Source organism: Peromyscus californicus, unplaced genomic scaffold (genome assembly GCF_007827085.1).
Source record: "Peromyscus californicus insignis strain IS unplaced genomic scaffold, ASM782708v3 Scaffold_17__1_contigs__length_78620276, whole genome shotgun sequence".
NCBI lineage: Eukaryota > Metazoa > Chordata > Mammalia > Rodentia > Cricetidae > Peromyscus > Peromyscus californicus.
In genome coordinates, this window is record NW_026294469.1 from 35,305,583 (window position 1) to 35,325,555 (window position 19,973).

At 46.4% G+C, this 19,973-nt stretch overlaps 1 protein-coding gene across 5 annotated transcripts in view; it reads right to left on the minus strand.

Annotated features, from left to right (window-relative positions):
• Positions 1–16,053, minus strand: part of Trim36 (tripartite motif containing 36) — a 47,952-nt gene extending 31,899 nt beyond the window's left edge. For 2 of the 5 annotated variants that reach the window (XM_052742137.1, XM_052742135.1), the window contains exons 1-2: positions 3,542–3,848; positions 587–821 (exon numbers count right to left, since the gene is read on the minus strand). In XM_052742137.1, the coding sequence (XP_052598097.1) occupies positions 587–821; positions 3,542–3,568 (262 nt within the window). In that variant the 5' untranslated portion in view covers positions 3,569–3,848. Of the gene's footprint in view, positions 1–586; positions 822–1,046; positions 1,156–3,541; positions 3,849–15,809 lie in introns of those variants that run through there. The other 3 variants (XM_052742133.1, XM_052742134.1, XM_052742136.1) reach the window with 3 other exon arrangements.
• Between the last annotated feature and the right edge of the window lie 3,920 nt (positions 16,054–19,973).

Consider the following 19,973-nt stretch of genomic DNA (forward strand, 5'->3'; position numbering starts at 1 on the left):
ACCCAGGGGATCTGACACCATCTTCTGGCTTTAACAGATACTGCAGACACATGGTGCACAGACACACACTGAAACACACACATAAAGTAAAACTAAGTAAACTCAAAAGATAAAAGTTTTTAGGGGCTGGGTATTTAGCTCAGTGGTAGAGCGCTTGCCTAGCAAGCACAAGGCCCTGGGTTCAATCCTCAGCTCAAAAAAAAAAGTTTTTAGAAGTAACCATTATGTAGTCCCTCCCATTCTTAATTCTGCACTATTTATTTGCACATTAACTTTATAGATGCTTCCCTAGTAGTTCAATTGTTCATTATTCTACCATTATCAAGGACATTACAGAGTTAGAATATCACCTAAAATAAAGACACAGTTAATAAGCAGTTTAGCACAAAATTAGTATTCGATAGCCATCTTAAGTGCCTATCAAAAAAACAACAGTTCATTTTGATATTTTAAATGGGGGCTAGTCTTCACTTGTTCACTTGGGGAAAAAATACCAACAATTTCCCTCCACAGTTATAGCTGAACCTTTATCTACAAGCTCTCCCTGCCCAACCAAGGGTCCAGCACCCAAGCTTTTCCCACATACCTGGTCTACTAATTTTGTCAATTTTATCCATGCTAGGAGAGGTGAGCCGAAGTCGAGGGCTGCTCTGATTGGAGTTGTCTGACGCCACATCATTGAATGAATCATCGAGAGACAGTAAGAGTTCTTTCACACACTTATGACAGACGCTGTGCTGGCAAGGGAGAATCAACGGGTGTGTAAACAGCTCCTTGCATGCTGGGCAAATAAGCTCCTTTTCGATATTCTTAATAGTCACCTTAAGATGAAAAGCAAAAGCCAGAGTCAAAAACTCTTAGTGGGTAAATGTGTCAGCATGTCTTGTGTACATATATGTGTTTGCTTTTCCAAAAAAGAATTAAGAAACAGACCCTAAAATCTAAATACGACTTCTGCCTTAGTTAGGGTTTCTATTGCTCTGGGAAGAGACATCATGACCATGGCAATTCTTATAAAGGAAAATATTTAATTGGGCCTGGCTTACAGTTTCAGAGGGGTAGTCCATGGTCTTGATGGCAGGGTGCAGACAGACACGGTGCTGAAGAAGGAAATGAGAATTCTACATCTAGATCAGCAGGCAACAGGAAGTGAACTTTCACACTAGGCGTGACTTGAGCACATATGAGACATCAAAGCCTGCCTCCACAGTGACATACTTCCTCCAACAAGGCCACACCTATTAGTGTGCCACTCCCTATGGGCCAAGCATTCAAACACGTGGTTCTATGGGGGCCATATCTATTCAAACTACCACAGCTATGAAATTCTATACCACCAGACTCCCTTGAATATACATGGCATGGGGTTAAAAACTCGCTGGGCGGTGGTGGCGCACGCCTTTAATCCCAGCACTTGGGAGGCAGAGCCAGGCGGATCTCTGTGAGTTCGAGGCCAGCCTGGTCTCCAAAGCGAGTTCCAGGAAAGGCGCAAAGCTGCACAGAGAAACCCTGTCTCGAAAAACCAAAAAAAAAAAAAAAAAAAAAAAAAAAAAAAAAAAAAAAAAAAAAAAAAAAACTGATGTTACCAGACAAAAGAAAGTAAAATGTAAGAGAAAAGGTTAATATAAAAATATTAGAGGACCATGCTCTATCAAAACTGCAGGCTGTTCAAATCATCAGGAACAAGTCCCTGATTTAGGACTCCAGTAACATTCTAAATGTGATCATTTTCAGTTAAAGTTTCACTATGACACCAATCATTCTTACTTAATGCATTAACTCCAAGACTGCCAACTAGCAAGTGCTGACAAAAATAAACACCCAGGCTAAGCCAGTGTGTTCAGGAAATCCTAACTGAATTCTATTTACAAGCTGAGTATCAGAAAATTTCTACATTAAATTTAACCATGTTTCATGTGCTTTCCTGCCATGCTGCTAAAATGCTTCAGGCTCTGTGCTCCACATCAAAGCAGTTATCACGAAAGCACAATATTAAAAGGGTGGAGAGGACTAAGAGACACCATCCTTAGAGCTTCCTTCAAACCTATAGGAACTCATTACTTCACCATTGTAAGTGAGAAACACTTTAGGCTCACAGATAAAAAGGGTTGATGACTTCATACAGTTTTCCCATCTATCACCTATAAGGTTTTTTTTACACTGGAGGGGTGGGGGTGGGCTTTTCAATTTCTATAGCTTACTGTTGGCATCCTGAAATTTTAATGACAAGCCAATATTTTTTAAAAAAATCTTATACAATCATTTCATCTATTAGAAATACACAAAAGTTTTTGGTTGTTTGGTTTTGGTTTTGGTTTTTCATGACAGTTTCCCCGTGTAGCCCTGACTGTCCTCGAACTCGGAGCCCCACCTAGCTCTGACTCCCGAGTGCTGGGTTAAAAAGTGCTCAGAAGGTAAAATTTAATTCACTTGTTTTAATGAAATAAAAGTGTATGCTAATCTACTTCCCCGCTGGTGACACAAAGGGCTTTAATAAGCCCTGATAATCGCACCACAAACAACTGGCTTCCTCACTGACAGCAGATCTTTAATGCAGTGTCTCTTTTTAAAAAGGCCCACAGCACGCTCTGACTTTAACGAACCTGGAAATAAGACGGCCACACCTACAACGCACATCAAAGATTACTCCCATTTTATCTTACTTTACCCAGTATCACGCTAATTCAAAGGGGAAAAAAAAACTGTCCTGACTGCCCAAAATAGATTCTTGTCCCGTTTAACATATAAACAATACCCTCAGTAAAGCTGCACCTCCTAGAGGAATATCTAAAATTCATTTCCCTTTTTTTTTCTTGCGCCTAAATCATTTGATTACACTGGATATAAAGTAATTCTTTCTTAAAAAGAAAAATCAATGTCTTTTTTTTTTTTATGTCCTTCGAGCTAAAACCAGGAGCAATGTGATTTGATAGCTCACTCAAGCAGAGGAAACTTAGGAGACGTGCCTACCGGACCTCCGCAAAGAAAAGGCTGGGACGGCCGGGCGGTGGTGGCGCACGCCTTTAATCCCAGCACTCGGGAGGCAGAGCCAGGCGGATCTCTGTGAGTTCGAGGCCAGCCTGGTCTCCAAAGCGAGTTCCAGGAAAGGCGCAAAGCTACACAGAGAAACCCTGTCTCGAAAAACCAAAAAAAAAAAAAAAAAAAAAGAAAAGGCTGGGACCGCGCCGCCGCAGGCGCCCCGTCCCCGCCCAGCGAGCCGGAGACACCGCTCCCAGCGGGCTGCAGGCACAGCCGGGGTCCAGGAGGGACTCGAGCGCCCCTCGGGGCTCCAGACAAAGGGCGGCACGCTGGGGGCACGCGCCCTACTCTCTAGCGCACAAGACACCCCAGAGCGACTACTTCTGCGGACCGAACCCCACGGAAGAGCCCGCCGTGGGGAGTCCACAGCGTGGCCAGGTGCGCCGTACCCGGACCCGCCCGTGGGACCCCAAGCTCGACCCTCTCAAGGGCAGAAAAAGGCGCGGGACGGTGGGACCGGCCCGGAGAGACGGCGGGGAGAGGAAGCGGGGCCGCTGCGCACCTGAGAGTCTGAGGCATCCCCTTCCATCGCAGCCCTCCGCCGGGTGTCATCAACCGTGGAGTCCCCACAGGCACAGCGGGCCCCGGCAGGGACTGGTGGGCGGGTCCCCGCGGCGGCCCGGGAGCCTCAGGTCCGACCGGAGGGCAAGCTGGTCAGCCAGATCCGGTCAGCGGCGAGGGAACGGGCCGGCTCGGGCGAAAGCACGGGCGCGGGAGAGTGCGGTTGTTCCCTCCGAGGGCCCCGGGAGCCGCGAATCTCGCCCGGCTGCCGGCTGCGGCGGCGGCTCGCGCGGACTGCAGCTGGACCGGCCGCCGGGCGGAGACAGGGGCGGCGGCGAGGGGCGGGGCCGGGAGGGGCGGGGCCGTCGCCCGGGCAACGGCGCGGCCGCACAAAGGAGGCGGGGCTAACCGAGGCGTGGCCAGTGAGGGGCGGGGCGGGGCAGGCGCTCGTAGCCGCCCCCTCCCTATGCTCTCACTAGGGCGCCGGGTCCCTAAATCCTCCAGGGTAGGAGGGGCGGCTCCGGGGCCGCGAGGGGCGCGTCCTGGTTCTGCGGCGCTTCTGTCCATTTTACTTTTTCTGTGGACGTTCGCAAAAGCGCGCGCGAAAACCCACAGACCAGCGACGCTCCGACGCCCTGAACTGAACGGTGGTGATCAGGGCAAGGCAGTCCCGCCCCAAGGCCAGCACGAGGTCCCTCCCCACTCCTGCCACCACCCCTTAGCCAGGCAGCCCTAAGGGGAAGTTCCCGAAGGGGTCCCCCCAGTCTCCTCAACTGTCTCTTCAACCTACTCTCCCCGCTAGATTTGTTTTTTCGTGACGTCACATTCCCCGGTCACTGAGCACTTGAGATAGGTTCCGTTTTCGGCTCAACCAGGGCTTGGTGCCGCACGCAACCAAGAAGCCCAGGGTCACGAGGACAGCCCGAGGGGCAGGGATTCCATCCCTGGGTCCTGGCCAAGGACTGAAGTCGAGAGACTGCGGCAAAGACCCCGCCCTAGCCCAGATCACCACCATCCTGCAGTTTCGCATCTGAAGACCGAGGACAAGGGGTCAAGAGATGCCCAGGCAGCCACGCCTCGAACGCACCGGCCAAGGGTCTAGATGGGCGCCTTTCATCGGCTTCCTTCGCAGTTGCAAAACAAGGTAGCCTGCCGCTGTCGGAGGCTATTTCACTAGGTATTTAACACCACTGCTTTCCCGATGGCTAATTTCATCTCTAGATATTAGATTGAAAGAACCTGTGTCCTAACTCCCGGTCAAGGGAGCACGAAGCTGCAGAGTGACATCTCTATAAGGTTTTGCAATGCGTCTTTCTTTTGATTATCCTGCTTGGAAGAAGAATGTCTTCTGCAGCAAATTCCGCATCTTCCTACAGCCCTGGCAACAGCGGTAGCCTCTTCGCCAACCCAGAAGTTAAATGACCATAGCAGTGTAGAATTAGAACGGCAGCAAGGGACTCTGCCCTCTAATAGAGTGCCCTTAATCTCCGGATGGTAAAACTAAGAGGATTCACATCTTGTGGGGGGAATGACTGAGCAGTTCCTATCCAGATAGGCGGCTCTGTACGCTTCCCTGGATCTGGAAAGTGTGTCTTAAGCATGAGGGAAAAGGGAGCCGCAAATGTCTGCACCCCACGCCACATCCCAGTGTATTTCTCTAAAATCTAGACCCTCACAAAGTATTCTAAGTCTATTTTTGTTTCTCATATTGACCTTTCTTTGAAGAATTCACATTAGCATGCCTAGACAGGCCTCTGGGCCCAAACTTACTAGATGGTAGAATAAGAGAAATCAGGAGGTTTCATTAGCACAAACTAAGGATAAATTTTATAGACAATATCTCGGTGAAAATAAATTTTAAGAGCCTTCCATTATACAAAGCAAACTTCACTGAGGTATTTCACATCTGGCCAGCAAAGTTTAAAACTTACATTATACACTTGACAAAATGTGGGATTTTAGGCACTCTCAAAAATATTTGAAAGGAAATTTATAAATTCCTATTTTTAAAATTGCGATACAAAAATTTGCAATACAATAAGCCTGGTGAGTGATTCATGGCTAAAAATAGCCCTACTTTAATACTTGAAAATATATATACAGAACAATACAAAAATCTTAATTGGACTTACAGTGACTAAATATTTTCCATAATGTATTTTATGCCACAAAATACTTTGTAGCAGATCCATGTGATGAGATAGAATGTCTGACTCAGGGAACATGCAGAAGAGGGGACCAAGGAATATGAGAGCTGGAAGATGGGGAGGAGTACTGTAAAATGCTGTCTGGGGACAAGACCTGGCTACTACGCCTGTGAACTCACTGTAGCTATGGCTACCTGTGCAAGATAAGTCACCAAGATCAGTCAGCATTTCAACAGGCAGAACTAATTGGGTTATTAAAAACCGAGGACATAATAGAGGCAAGGGGACATGTTGGGGGTCCCTGGGGGAGGGGAAGTTGGAGGAACATATGTCAAGATTCATTGTTTATGTATATGAAATTATCAAAGAATAAATAAAAATATTTTATTTAAGTATTAAAGATGTCTAAAATACAGTGAGGGTTTTTTTAATTGTTGAATCTGCCAAGCATTTATAGCACAGGCTTTTTATTCCCCTCACTGTGTTGCTGCCTCTGTGTGTGTGTGTGTGTGTGTGTGTGTGTGTGTGTGCAAGTAAGTATTTATTTAGGTAAATAAAAAAATGATTATTTCTCTGGAATAGGGCACAATAGATGAGCAGAGATAATAGGATGTGCTCAGGTATGTAAGGCTTACTTTCCACTCACATTGTATTGCTTGCACTTTTTAAATGTGTGTGTGTGTTAATTCTAAAACAGTTTATGGCAAATCCTATTGATCTAGAAACTATTAGAAACAGAGAGGGGGTGGTGTTAACAGCAAGTATGAAGTCTGCTGCTTTAAACCACCAGCTCCCCACTTCCATCAGCACCAGCATCCTCTTCATCTCTTAAGCTCCACCAACTCCCCATTCTTGGTACCCATTCACTCCCAGTCTCCCACTTATCAAAGGCACCAAGATCCTTCCTGGGTCCTCAGTTAAAATTCTCGGGTGGGGTTTTGTTATTCACATTGGTGTGTGTGCTTTGAGACAGGCCTGTTGCTGAGGTTGGCCTCAAACCGGTGTTTCTGCCTCAGCTCCCTGAATGCTAGGATTACGGGCATGTGCTACCTTGCCTGACTTTTGTGGATTTGTTATTGTTTGGGTTTTTAATACATTTTACATCTTCTTTACCCAGATCATAGTGTTTCTTTTCAGATGCTGTTCTTTCGTCTCAGGATGCCCCTCTGCCTGCCTCTCTTACATGGGCAGTCTGATGGGTAGTTAAGGGTGACTTGCCCGAAATGGAGCACTGTCTGGTGGCTCCATTTGCAGAGGGAGCAGAATGAGCTATGTGCTGCAACACAGCATCTTGTTCTTGGAAATTATGGCAGGGTTGGGGGGAAGGGTAGTTGTGCATGAGTGTGTGTTTCAGTGTAAGTGTTGGAAGACAGGAATTACAGGAGGGTGATAAACTTGCCATGACACAAAATGAGTCTGTGAATGTACTGAGGACTGGGAATACTAGCATTTATATATGGAACTTTTTAAAGGTTTTAAATCAAAAGTGTCAAGGCAGGACTGGAGAGATGGCTCAGTGATTAAGAACACTGGTTGCTCTTCTAGGGGATCAGGGTTCCATTCCCAGCACCCACATGGTAGCTCACAACCATTTCTAACTCAAGTTCCAGGGGGAGCTGGTAACCTCTTCTCTCCTCTGCAGATACCAGGCACACACATGGTGCACAGACATACATGCAGACAAAATTAGGAGCGAATTTTTTAAAATCTTTATCCCATTTTGTATTTTATAAGCTATCCTTTGCTCCTCCTCAGTTCAGTGTATCCTACCACCCCACCCCCAAAAATGTCTATGAAAATGTGAGCCCAAATTCAGGACCTGGAAACTTAGTCCATTCCTGTCATCTCCTGTAGGCCTATAGACTTTCAGCTCTCTTGGCGCTCGCGCTCTCTCTCTCTCTCTGTGTGTGTGTGTGTGTGTGTGTGTGTGTGTGTGTTCAGCTCTCTTAGCTTTCTCTCTCTGTCTCTCTATATGTCTCTGTCTCTGTCTCTGTCTCTCTCTCTCTCTGTCTCTCTCTCTCTCTCTCTCTCTCTCTCTCTCTCTCTCTCTCTCTCTCTCTCTCGTGTGTGTGTTTGGGGGGAGGGGCTAGGAAAGTGCTCTATCAGAGTTGAATCTCCAGCCTACCTACCTGTTTCTCCTACCACAGACATGTGAGCTATGCCAATGTGAACCTAGTCCATGAAGCCCAAAAGCTTAACAAATCCTTAGGACTACTCACCCTGATCACCTGGTGTCTTTGTTAGGGTTCCTATTGCCATGAAGAGACACCATGACCATGTCAATTCTTAAAAAGGAAAACATTTCATTGGGGCAGGCTTACAGTTCAGAGATTTAGTCCATTATTGTCATGGCAGGAATCATGGAGGCAGACATGGTGCTGGAGCGGTAGCTGAGAGTTCTGTATCCACAGGCAGCAGGAAGTGACAGTGACAGACTTGCCAGGCTTGAGCTTCTGAGGCCTCAAAGCCCATCCCCTAGTGACACACTTCCTCCAACAAAGCCACATCTACTTCCAACAAGGCCACTCTTTCTAATAGTGCCACTCCCTATGGGCATATGGGAGCTTATTTTTATTCAAACCACCAGACCTGGTCTCATCTCACATTGACTCCTGGTCACCAGAAAAAGATGAAATTCCTGACTGGGTTGGATCCTAGTGACCATGGTGCATTTTTTTTTTTATGCCCTGGAACACTAGGCTTTACCTCTGGTCTGCAGATGTTGTAACATTCTGCAACATCCTAACAAAAAGTAGAAGCAAGGTGATGTGAGTACAGACTACTAAACCACGTCCATTCAGGAGAATCCCCACCATCTTTGAGCATCCCTAGAAGAAAATGCAGACAGCTCCTAGACTTAAGGGAAAGAAAGCTAAAAATGGCAGAAACCATGGGGTTTCTGCAAATCCATACTGCCAGGTATCAGAAGTCCCAGGGGAAAGGCAGTAAATTGCCCTGTCTACCAGTTATACCCAAGCCTTGGCACAGGGCAGGTTGCCCAGTCATAAACTGTTGCTATGGGAATAAAGGCAGGAGAGAGGTATCCAGAGATCACCTTACCAGGTCCCACTCATCTTTCAAGTCTGCCATTTCAAACCATTAACTGTAAGAATGAGAAAGGACTGAACCTGAAAAGTAGAAACAGTACAATGTGAAGGGTAACCAAGGGGAGAGAAGAAACCCGAACGGTAACAGCCCCACGAAAGCCAGGCATGGGAACACATGCATGTAATCCTAGCATTCAAGAAGCCAAGGCAGAAAGGCCATGGGTTTGGGGCCAGCCAGCCCTGACACATGTTTGTCTCAAAGCAAACAAACAAATATGAATAATAAACCCCACAGAGGATTCATTAGTCTAAAATCATTGACCATATCCCCTAACTCTGACCCCATTTGCACTTGAGTTTATGATGCTCCATTTAACTAAATTACATACTCTCATTTCTACAGTGATGTTTCATGTTTGGATGCCCTACTCCAACGTGACTTAAGCTTTTATGTGCTTAAGATAAAATCTTGTAGGCACTTAACACAGTAGCACCCAGCTAACAATTCCACATTGGGAAGTCGATTGAGGTGCTGTGATTCTGTGGTGGGTATTTCTGGTGAATGTCAGGAGTACACAGTCTACATGGTCAGTGGGCAAAGGGCTCTTGGGCAAATTGAGGTGGATAATACTGGTAATGCTTACAGGTTGTCTACTTTTCCTTTGACCACATCTTACTATTCTCCTTAGGATTGCTAGCATTAACACACCCAGTTAAAAGTGAACGTTAGATCTCTAATAACATTTTAGTATATGTCTCAAATATTGTACAAACATATTAAAGTGTTTTTATATGAATTTCAAATTTAATTCTATATCCCACATTTGTAGATGGGTGTGTTCATGTATATAAAAGCATGTGTGTGTGTGTGCACATGTGTGGCATGTAGAGGCTAGAGGACAATCTTGGGTGGTGTTCCTTAGGTGTCATCTACCTTTTTAAGTATTTTTAAATTTTTTATTTTATGGAGGCCACATGTGCGTGCTTGTGCGTACACACACACACACAATGATACACATGTAGAGGATAGAGGACAACTTGAGAAGTCAGTTCTCTCTTTACTAATATGTGGGGCCTGGGGGTCCAAGCTAAGTTATCAAGTTTGGCAGCAAGTGCCTTTACCTTCTGAGCCATCTCTCAGCCCTTTTCAATTGTGATTTTTATTTGTTTGTTTGTTTGTTTGTTTGTTTGTTTATCTGGTTTTTCAAGACAGGGTTTCTCTCTGTAGCTTTGGAGCCTGTCCTGAAACTAGCTCTGTAGACCAGGCTGGCCTCACAGAGATCCACCTGCCTCTGCCTCCCCAGTGTTGAGATTAAAGGCAAGCACCACCACTGCCCAGCTATTTATTTTTTTAATTTAAGACAGGTTCTTTCACTGGCGTAGAACTCTCCTTCTGGTCTAGACAAGACTGGATGGCCAGTGAACCCAAGACATCTGCCTCTCTCCACCTCCTCCTCACTGAGATTACAAGCGCATGCCGCCATGACCAGCATTCTTTTCAGTGGGAGTTCTGGAGAACCTAATACAGACCTTTTCCTGCAAGCACTTTATGGACTGAGCTATCTCTGCAGTCCTATGTCATGTATTTTTTAAACATTACTTTTATTTATTTATGTGGAGGGCATGCATGCCTCTATGCACATGTAGAAGTCAGCACAAATTGTAGGAGTAAGTTCTCTCCTTGTACCATGAGGGTCACGTTTGGAAACAAGTGCCTTTACCCACGGAGCCATTTCATGTATTTTATCTGAACATCCAATTTTTTGCTTTTGTTTAGATGGCAATATTCCTAGAGTAAAATAGCCATGCTCCCAGCCTTCTCTCCAGCTATGAGTAGACACAGGACCAGTTCTCCCAGAGGGTATGTGAGCCTAGGCTTTGAGGAGAGTTGTGGGGAAAGCTTACAAAGCCCTAACATTTGGCTTGTGTGCTTTTTACCCACCCCCACCTCCCACCCCCGCTGAAATGTCGACATATATTAGCTGTTCACCTTTCACACAGTTTTTTTTTTTAATGTGTCAGATTCCATTTTGGATATAAAAGACTTTGATTTCTAGAGTGAAATCTCAATCCATCAGGTATTGCTAATACTGAAAAGGAATCCATTGCTGGGTGCTACCAGCTTTCTTTGCCATCTACTTTCTCTCATGGAAGCAAAGAGAGACGACAACATCCTAGACAACTATGGAGGACCAAGCAGTTGGGCTGTGCTCTAGAAGCCCTGCCATCCTGTTCTGCCTCAGCAAAGCCCTGACTGAACATCCCGTCCATACTCCTGCTGCTGGTTCTGAGGCTATCAGTAGCCAGACAATAACACATCCTACATCCACTTGTTAAGGATCTCACAGTCATGATATAAAGTGTCTCAAGACCTAATTCTAGTGTTGGAATGCCTAGCTTATCCATTGAAGGTCTATGGTGTATCAATAACTGTAGTGGGTAGCTGGTCCAGCTTTGACCTGGAAGTACTACCCACATTGAGGCTTCCGGTAACTGTCACGCCTATGAGGCGGGGCCGAGACAGGAGCCATTAAGACCCAAGATCCAGATGTACCAGCTCTCTTGGTTCCTGGATTCTGGATGCTGGATGTAGACAGAGCAGAGTTCTCCAGAGAACACCGCTGGACTGTACTTCACCTCTCCCGGACCCTGTAACCTATCCCTTTACTTGTAAGTTACCCCACAAAATAAACAGTCCTTTTAACCTACGTGGAGTTGCCTTAATACTTCCACCAATAAATAACATTACCAACAAGCTGTATAAAATCCTTGCAGTAATCCTGTGAAATGGGTATAATTCTCTATAAAGGGGATACATATGAGTCTCCACTCTTCCCTACCTCCATCCTGAGATTAACTACTACTGTGCTAGTTTTCCATCAGCCAGAATGCAAACCTGGGTATGACGTCACCATTCCTCCTGCACTGCCCACAGGTAAGGACAAAGCATGTAATTAATAATTTCATGATGATACCTCACTTACCCTTCCAAGTAATATTTAGTAGATACCATCTTCAAATTACCTCTGCAACAATGTAATAAAGAAATTTAGGGTATTTGTGAGACTAGCTATTTTCAAATGATACCACAAATCTGTTTTCTTCCCTTTTCCCCACAGCACATACATTTGACTCAACCCCAACATACAAAAAAATATATATATTTGTAAGTTTCCTTTGTAGTAGGCCCAACCTCACCATTATTACCCCAGTTTGGATTTCAGTTGTGTGAAATCCTATTCAGCCATCCGAAACATCCTTTGGTGGGATTTTGTTTCTGTCCCAGGAGATGTTAACATTTCACATTGCTCTGTTTGGGGATTTTCTAAACCTAATTTTTTTTTTTGTCATTTCAGGGCATTCTTTGTTTCAAAGTCAATTTTATATTGAAAAAGTTGGAGCTGGAGAGGTGGTACAGTGGTTAAGATTGTTAAGGCTGCTCTTTCCAGAGCTATGTGGGAGGTCATAACCATCCACAACTCTAGTTCCAGGGGACTGGATGCCCTCTTCTGGCCTCTTCAGACACCAGGTACCCAGGGGGTGCACAGACATATGCAAGCAAAATACACAGAGATAAATTTTTTTAATTAAAGTTTTTGTTTTAACATTCTCGAGTGTTTTGTACCTCGCAGATAGTCAAAGTTCCAATAACGGTCAAGTAATGGTCTCATTGCCTGTTTATCAAAATGAAATGTTAATCTCTCCAAAATGCCTTTTATTTTGCTCAAATTATTGTTCTCCTAGGATCTACCTGAGTGGCAACTGATAAGAATCACTGTCTGGGTATTGATACTTAGGTATAATTCTGTCAACTGCAGGATAGATGAAGAAATGTAATAAACTTAAAGATTCCATTCTACGCTACAGCTTCATTTTGCCAGTCCGGAAAAGTACGTGATGATCTAAAGACGTGCATGAAGATGATAAAAAATTAACGAGGAAAAGCTTTCAAGAGACCAAAAGCATTTGAGAACATTGCTTTGAGTATCTCTAGATATTGACCACAGATTTGAAAAGCTCTCTTTTAGTCCAAAGGTACGTTGCAAAAGAAACCAAAAGCTTTCAGAAATGGCAGAAGTTTTACTGACAGCGAAATAAAAGGGGAAACATTTGTATTGATTTTTTAGAGCTCTTGGGAATTCGCCTATGTATTAACAACTGTGTGCTTCCAGGGTATTGTTTGACGAGCAGAAAGCTCACAATGCTGGGGATCACTGTGGACTTTAAATATTAAAGCAAGCTCCACAAGAGAGTATTATAAGCTGCTCAAGTTAGGTATGTGGGTTTTAGGTTACCCTAAGATTAAAGGCTCACTCACCTCTCCAGGCGGAGAATACACTACGTTGGTTTAATTTGAAGTAGGCACATAGCCTCATGTTGCCGGGCAGTGGAATGGAGGTGGGAATGAATTCCCAAAGTTTCTTCTGTGAAATCTCAAAAGTTTTAGTATTTTGCAACAAGCATGTATTCATGTATCCAGTAAGACCTTAAAAACCATGCACTTTATCCTATTTTATTTTTGTGGTGCTGGCAACTGAATCCATGGCCTAGTGTATGTTCGTCAAATGTTGTAATACTGAGCTACATACAGCCCCCAAAGCTATGTATTTTAAATTGACATTTTTGTTTCAGCAGTTCTAGAGATCAGACCTGGGGCCATGTGCATGTTACCCAAGAATACTTGCTAATACCCAAGTATTCTTGTCCGGTAACATCCCTGGCATTTAAATTAACTCATGCACAGAGTCTGAGAAGTGTTGCAAGGACAAAACTGTATCCAGAGGGAAAGAAAGTGAAAGTGATCGGGATGATGGTCAACTCATTCAACCCAACTTTGAAGGATGCAGGGAGAGGGCTGGCTGACGACAGGCCTCCCCTCTGCATTTACTCTCATGATTAGACCAGTTTCCCATCATTCACTACGCTGTAAACCCAAGCTGCCAAGTGAACCCTAAAATCCCCAGGGAAAAGGGAAGAAGTCAGTCTCAAAAATCTGCTATTCCATGGCTAACCCTAAGTGTTTAAAGCACTTATAACCATGCACAGAGAGGGGATTTTACATGGAGTTGGAAATTTTCAAGAGTGGATAAGAAGTACATGAGTTGAAATCAATGGTTAAGCTATTGCTGCCACCCCCAAAAGTTATGGAGGAGCTACCTACTTTCCAACCTCAAAGATTTCCGAGGACTTTTGGCCTCTCTAGCTGTGGAGGTCTGTGGAGAATGCACTGGGCAGCCACATGTCGGCTGGTAGTGCCCAGAGAGGAGGTCTGACTAAAGAGGGAGAGGCGGAGGAATCCAGTGCAGGGTGCCAGGTGCGGCTGTTTGAAGCTTCTATTCCAGTGAGCATAGTGTAACGAACACACCACTGCTTTGAGAGATTCCTGGTCTCGTGTACCTGAGTTTATTCTAACAAAGTTCAAGGATTCACCAAGGTTTGCCTTCTCCATTTAGTGCTTATGGGAAGTCCATCTGTCTACTTCATAGTCACCTGAGAGTTGTCAACATGCCCGTTCCTGGCCTGACCCCTAGAACTAGTTTCTCGGTTGGAGAAAAGCACAGCCAACAAACACCATTCTGGTTTATGTTGAAGAACATCTGAGCACAAACTTTGACTTACCAGTCCATCATCCTGTTCCCTAGCCCATCAAGAGTGGTCCATTTATATTGACATTGACAAAGGCATCTTCTCCCCAACCTACTCCCAGCTCAGCTCGTAAACAGATGCCCCCTTTTCAAACACTGTCCCTGCTCTCCAGAGTCCCACCTCTGCCCCAAGGCCCTCTTCCCTGGCAGCCAGCCCTTGCTTCTGGACTTCTCTCTGGGAGGTCCATTAGGAGGAAGCAGTGGCCTTGGTACACATTGTAAGGACCATGAAGTGCTCGAATGTTCTGGCCAGAGTGACTCCATGCGTGCTCGGAGGACACTTGAGGTACAGGATGGAGTCCCAGGTAAGCAGAGAGGTGGAACGAGGGTCCACCACTTGTGCTTCTGGTCCGGACTATGAACGATAGGGGTGGCCCAAAGCATGGCCCTCGCTTTCAAAATGTTACTGGATAGTCTATTTCAGCGGCTACAGAATAAGAGAATCCAGAGAGGACTAATCGCCCTGATACTCAGGTTGGGAGTCGCAGGAGTGTCTGGTCTGAAGCCTAATTACTCTACGCTGTGTGCAGCTAATGCGTATTGGCGTGGGGCGTGGGATCCAAGTTTCAGGGGCTTACATCAGGGCTGCACAATCTTCCTTTCTGATGACCGCGCAGAGAGTCCGGTTCTTTTTTCTCCAAACCCCAGGTGCAGAGAACAAGGATAGCCGCAGTTTAGCGCCTTTTCTCCCAACCCAGCCTTGGAGAGTCGCTCTCAGTATTTCCCCGACACATCCCTCTGTAAACCACTTAGAGGCATCTCTGGGCAGTTTCTCAGCCGCTCCCCGGGGTCCAGTTTCTCGCAAGGCTGTCTGCCCAGGCGAAGCCACCCTGCCAACGTCCCGAGGCACTCAGCCTGTGTCCCGAAGATTTCAGGACAGGTATGAGGCTGGCATCTGGCCAGTCCAGAACCCCCCCCCCACCTCCGCCCCCCGACACACACACCCACCACTACCACCAAAGGAAGGCTGTTCCGCATGTTTCCCGCCTAGGGCAGTGGTTAAGAAGCAGGGCGGAGGGCTCTCCCTGTCTGTCCCGCACAGCGACAGGCTGAGTGCAGACTGGGAGCCTCCTCGGGGGGGCCTCTGAGCTGAGGGATCGGCGGACCCTTCCTCTACACCCCACGCCTGTCACCGGCTCCAAGTCCCCGTGCTGTCGGGGCGTCCCTAAAGTCCCCATATTGTCCCGCCAGGCTCCCGCACCGCTGTCTCCAACTAGCTCAAAGAGTTCCCTTTCTTCGACATAAAGAAAAGGCAGCCACGGTGCATTGTGTACAGCTGGGATGCGCCGGTGCGGAGCGGAGCGCAGACCGGGATTCCAGCCCGTGTACCCCCAGCACGGGACCGCTCGGGTGCCACAGCTAGCCTTCATGCTGTGAGTGCCCAGCCGGGACCCCAGACGCAGCCCCCGCCCCCCGGCAGAGGCGCTTACCTTGCCTTTGGCTAGTAATTCCATAATGTAGCCAAATTCACTCATCTCTCCGGACTCCGACATGGTCAAGACCCTTTGGGAACTCTAGACCAGACAGATGGGCTCATCGAATGTGGTCCTTGCCCCGCCTTTCTCTCGGTTCAGCTTGAGTTTGCCCAGCCCTCCTCCAGTGGCACCGTTAAAAGTGGAGAGGGGAAAGCCGGGGGGCGGGGCTGGGTGGGATGCAGTCCCCGGAGGACCCGGGCAGCCTTGTCCAGCCTCCCGGGTCCTGGCTGCATCAGGCTGGCCAGCGCCAGCTAACGGAACAAATAAGGGCGGCGGCGAGCGGAGAGCTTGTGTCCAGCCCTCCCGGGTGGTTCTGGGACGAGGCCACGCCTCCTCGGGGGTCGCGGCCCCCAGCGGTCCGGGCTCGGAGACAAACAGACCTGCACACAAAGCCGGGCTCCCGGAGGGCGAGCACCCAGCCTCTACAGCACCAGGGACTTGATCTGATGCCGGGTAGACTGGCGCTCCCGGGCTCTAAGCGCCAGGACAAGAAAACAAAAGTCCCCATCATGCTGGTCGGGAGGTGTGAGGGCAGAGGAAAATGAATGCAGAGGAGACACAACAAAGAGTCTGGCTTCCAGGGTGGGAGAAAAGTGAAGGCCCAGGAAATGGCAACGCCGCCGCATCTCAAGTCGGCCTTCCTGAAATCCAATAGGTAACAAAGACCAAGGCCGGGGCTTCTGAGATGAGAATAGACACAGGGATTGTATTGTAAACAGTCCAAGTGTGTAGGGTTCGATAAGATCTCCATATCCTCCTGACGCTCAACTTTCCCTTAACAAAAGAAAAGGGGAAAAAAAAAAGCGTTTGCTCCAGCAAGGTTCCTGGACTCTCACCTTTAGTTACAACACACTCTTCTAATTGTTCCTTTACAGTGTAGCTTCTCAGCTCGTATACCTCATTTTTAAAGCTGTTTCTCTGAGAGGTTTTTTGCAGCTGGAACGGCCACACCTACTACTCTTTGCTTCGCAGTCTATTTCTCTGCAGTAGGTGTTCTCTAAGTCACAGGATTTGAGTTGAATTTTTTTTTTAAATTTTATCTTTGTTACAATTGACAGTGATAAGTACATTAGACATGAGCACGATTTGCTCAAGCCTGAAACCACTTTTCTGAAGAAGGTTGGCAGCCCTTGCCCTGGGCTGGCCATCAGAGGCAGGGAGTTGTGTGGAAATGGGCTGATGTGCAGCTATTTAAGAGGTCCTCCAAGATGTCTCAATAAGCCATAGGAATTTTCTTGGGGGGGGGGTAATTTGTAATTTCTCCTCTGTGGCAGAGAAATCGGAAAGTATACACATCACCTTCTCTCTCCATCCTCTTCGCTCTCCTGAATGATCCATAATTGCTGAGTAACTGTTCTCTGCTTTCCCAGATCCTTGCTCCTTCTTTGAGCATAATTGTCTGGCTACTGAGAGCCTCAGAACCAGCAGAAATAGCGTATATGCAGAATGTTCAGTCAGGGCTCTGCTCAGGCAGAACAGGATGGCAGGGCTTCTAGAGCGCAGCCCAGCAGCTTGATCCTCCCCAGTTGTCTAGGATCTTGTCGTCTCTCTTTGCTTCCATGAGAGAAAGTAGATGGCAAAGAAAGCTGGTAGCACCCAGCAATGGATTCCTTTTCAGTATTAGCAATACCTGATGGATTGAGATTTCACTCTAGAAATCAAAGTCTTTTACACCCAAAATGGAATCTGACATTTAAAAAAAAAAAAAAAAACTGTGTGAAAGGTGAACAGCTAATATATGTCAACATTTCAGCGGGGGTGGGAGGTGGGGGTGGGTAAAAAGCACACAAGCCAAATGTTAGGGCTTCGGGAGCTTTCCCTACAACTCTACTCAAAGCCTAGGCTCACATCCCCTCTGGGAAAACTGGTCCTGTGTCTGCTCCTAGTTGGAGAGAAGGCTGGGAGTGTGGTTATTTTACTCTAGGAACATTGGCATTCTAAACAAAAGCAGCCGGGCGGTGGTGGAGCACGCCTTTAATCCCAGCACTCGGGAGGCAGAGGCAGGCGGATCTCTGTGAGTTCGAGGCCAGCCTGGTCTACAGCTCGAGATCCAGGAAAGGCGCAAAGCTACACAGAGAAACCCTGTCTCAAAAAACCAAAAAAAAAAAAAAAAAAAAGCAAACACTTGTGGGTGAGAACGAGCAGGAGACAGATACAGGGAGGAAACTGTTTCTACTGCCGCGTGGGTTTTAAGTCCATTCCACTTCCTGCGTTTCAGTTCTCACTTCTGTAAAACGACTGATTCTAACTAAGCGTCCGTCTTCTAACTCCTTCCTGTTCTTACTGCCGGGATCTCTGATCTGAGGATCCCTTTGCCACCTGGCCACAATGGCTGCCAGCCTCCTCCCTGAAGAAGCTGCTGGTACAAAAGTGTTGTTCGCCTGCTCCCTTGCTCCCAGGGAATTCTTCAGCAAGGAATCCTTACCAGTTCCCAGGACTCCTACAGAGGCCAAGGAAGTAGAAGGAGAGGGGGTGCCTAGGCTTTTAGAACCAGGTCAGTGTCCGGGAGTTAGATGAGGGTTTGGTCTCAATGCTTGGTGGCATCTGTTTCTCATCATCAACGTGTAAGGAACCATATAGAGCATTGAAGACCCTCCAAAGATGACAGACAGACAAAATGAAGAGCACTTCAGGACTCCTAAAACCCTCTGCATTGACATCAAAAACAGAGGGTGAGACTGTCACTAGGCACCAAATAAAAGTTACTTCTTTTTCTTTCGACTAAAAACAAATGCAAATTAAGGCCACATAGATTAATATCAAACTTCATTCTCTCAAAAGTCAATCTATAGTTCTAAAAGAAAATGAAAATGAAATTAACATGATAGCTGCTATTCTCAGGAAACTTTGCCACCAAAGAAAATACTTAATGGAGGATTATGTACTGTGCAAAATATTCACACTGAGAAGAGCAGCAATGTTAACGGATCTCTTGCAAAAAATATGCTACTTGCCATTTTCCATCAAATGAAGAAAAATTTTCAATAGAAACTGCTCTCCTGGAACTGAACATAGGCTAGTTTTTCCTAGATTATTCAAGTTCAATTCCCAGCTCCTACATGATGGCTCACAACAGTCTGTACCTCTAGTCCCAAAGGATCTGACAACCTCTTCTGGCCGCCATGGGCACCAGACAGGTATGTGGTGCACAAACAGCCATGCCGGCAAACGTTCATACCCATAAAATACATTTTAAAATAACCTGCTCTCCTGCCATACCAGTTACTGAAACAATTAAAGTTTAAAGAGATGCACAGTGTTTTGACTTTGCTTGTCCCTATAACATACAACGGATAGACCAATTATTGTAACCTGTTCCAACAACATACAAAATTGGGCATGATGGGTAACCTTAATTTGGCTGGATTTAGAATCGCTCAGGAGGCACACCTCTGGATGTGTCTGTGGAGTGTTTCCAGGGAGGCTTAACTGAGCAGGAACGATCACCCTAAAGGTGGATTGTGCTATCCCATGGGCTGGGAATTTAGTAGCATCAGCCATATGGTGCTATCTTAGCAGGCATAAAAGAGGCAAGAATGAGAGGTTTGTGGAGACTTGCATCAATGTTCTAGGGAGAAACTGAGGTCACACAATGTGTGGCATGGTCACATTCCCTGCAAGCAGGCCTTGGTAAGTCACTGTGTGAAGCTTAAAGGTGAGGCCGAAGTGGCAATGATGACCCCAGGACGCTGATGATGACCCCGGAACGCTGGAGATACTAACATTGTAGGCCATCCACACAAACCACACCTCTCACCTCAAAGAGAGTTTATTCTGAGCCAAATAGGAGTGACTGTGGCCTGGGAACTGAGATTGAGGTTGTCCCTAAAGACATGTTCCTTTGTGGAGGTAGTTACAAGTTCCTAGTAGTTACAGAATGAAAGAAAGTCATAAGCCAGTGATTTAGCAAATACATAAACAGGGACTGTAGAAAGGGAGATAGCACAAAAACTCAGTTTAGGTTTTCAGTAGTATCTGATGGCAGTCTTAGCCTTTGGTTCAGTGGAAGCTAGTAGTCAGCTAAAAATGCATTTCAGAGGTTTTACCTAATAGTCAAAAAAGACATTATGTCAGCCACAAGGGAGGGCAACAAGTGGCTATTAAGAAAAACAAGAATAG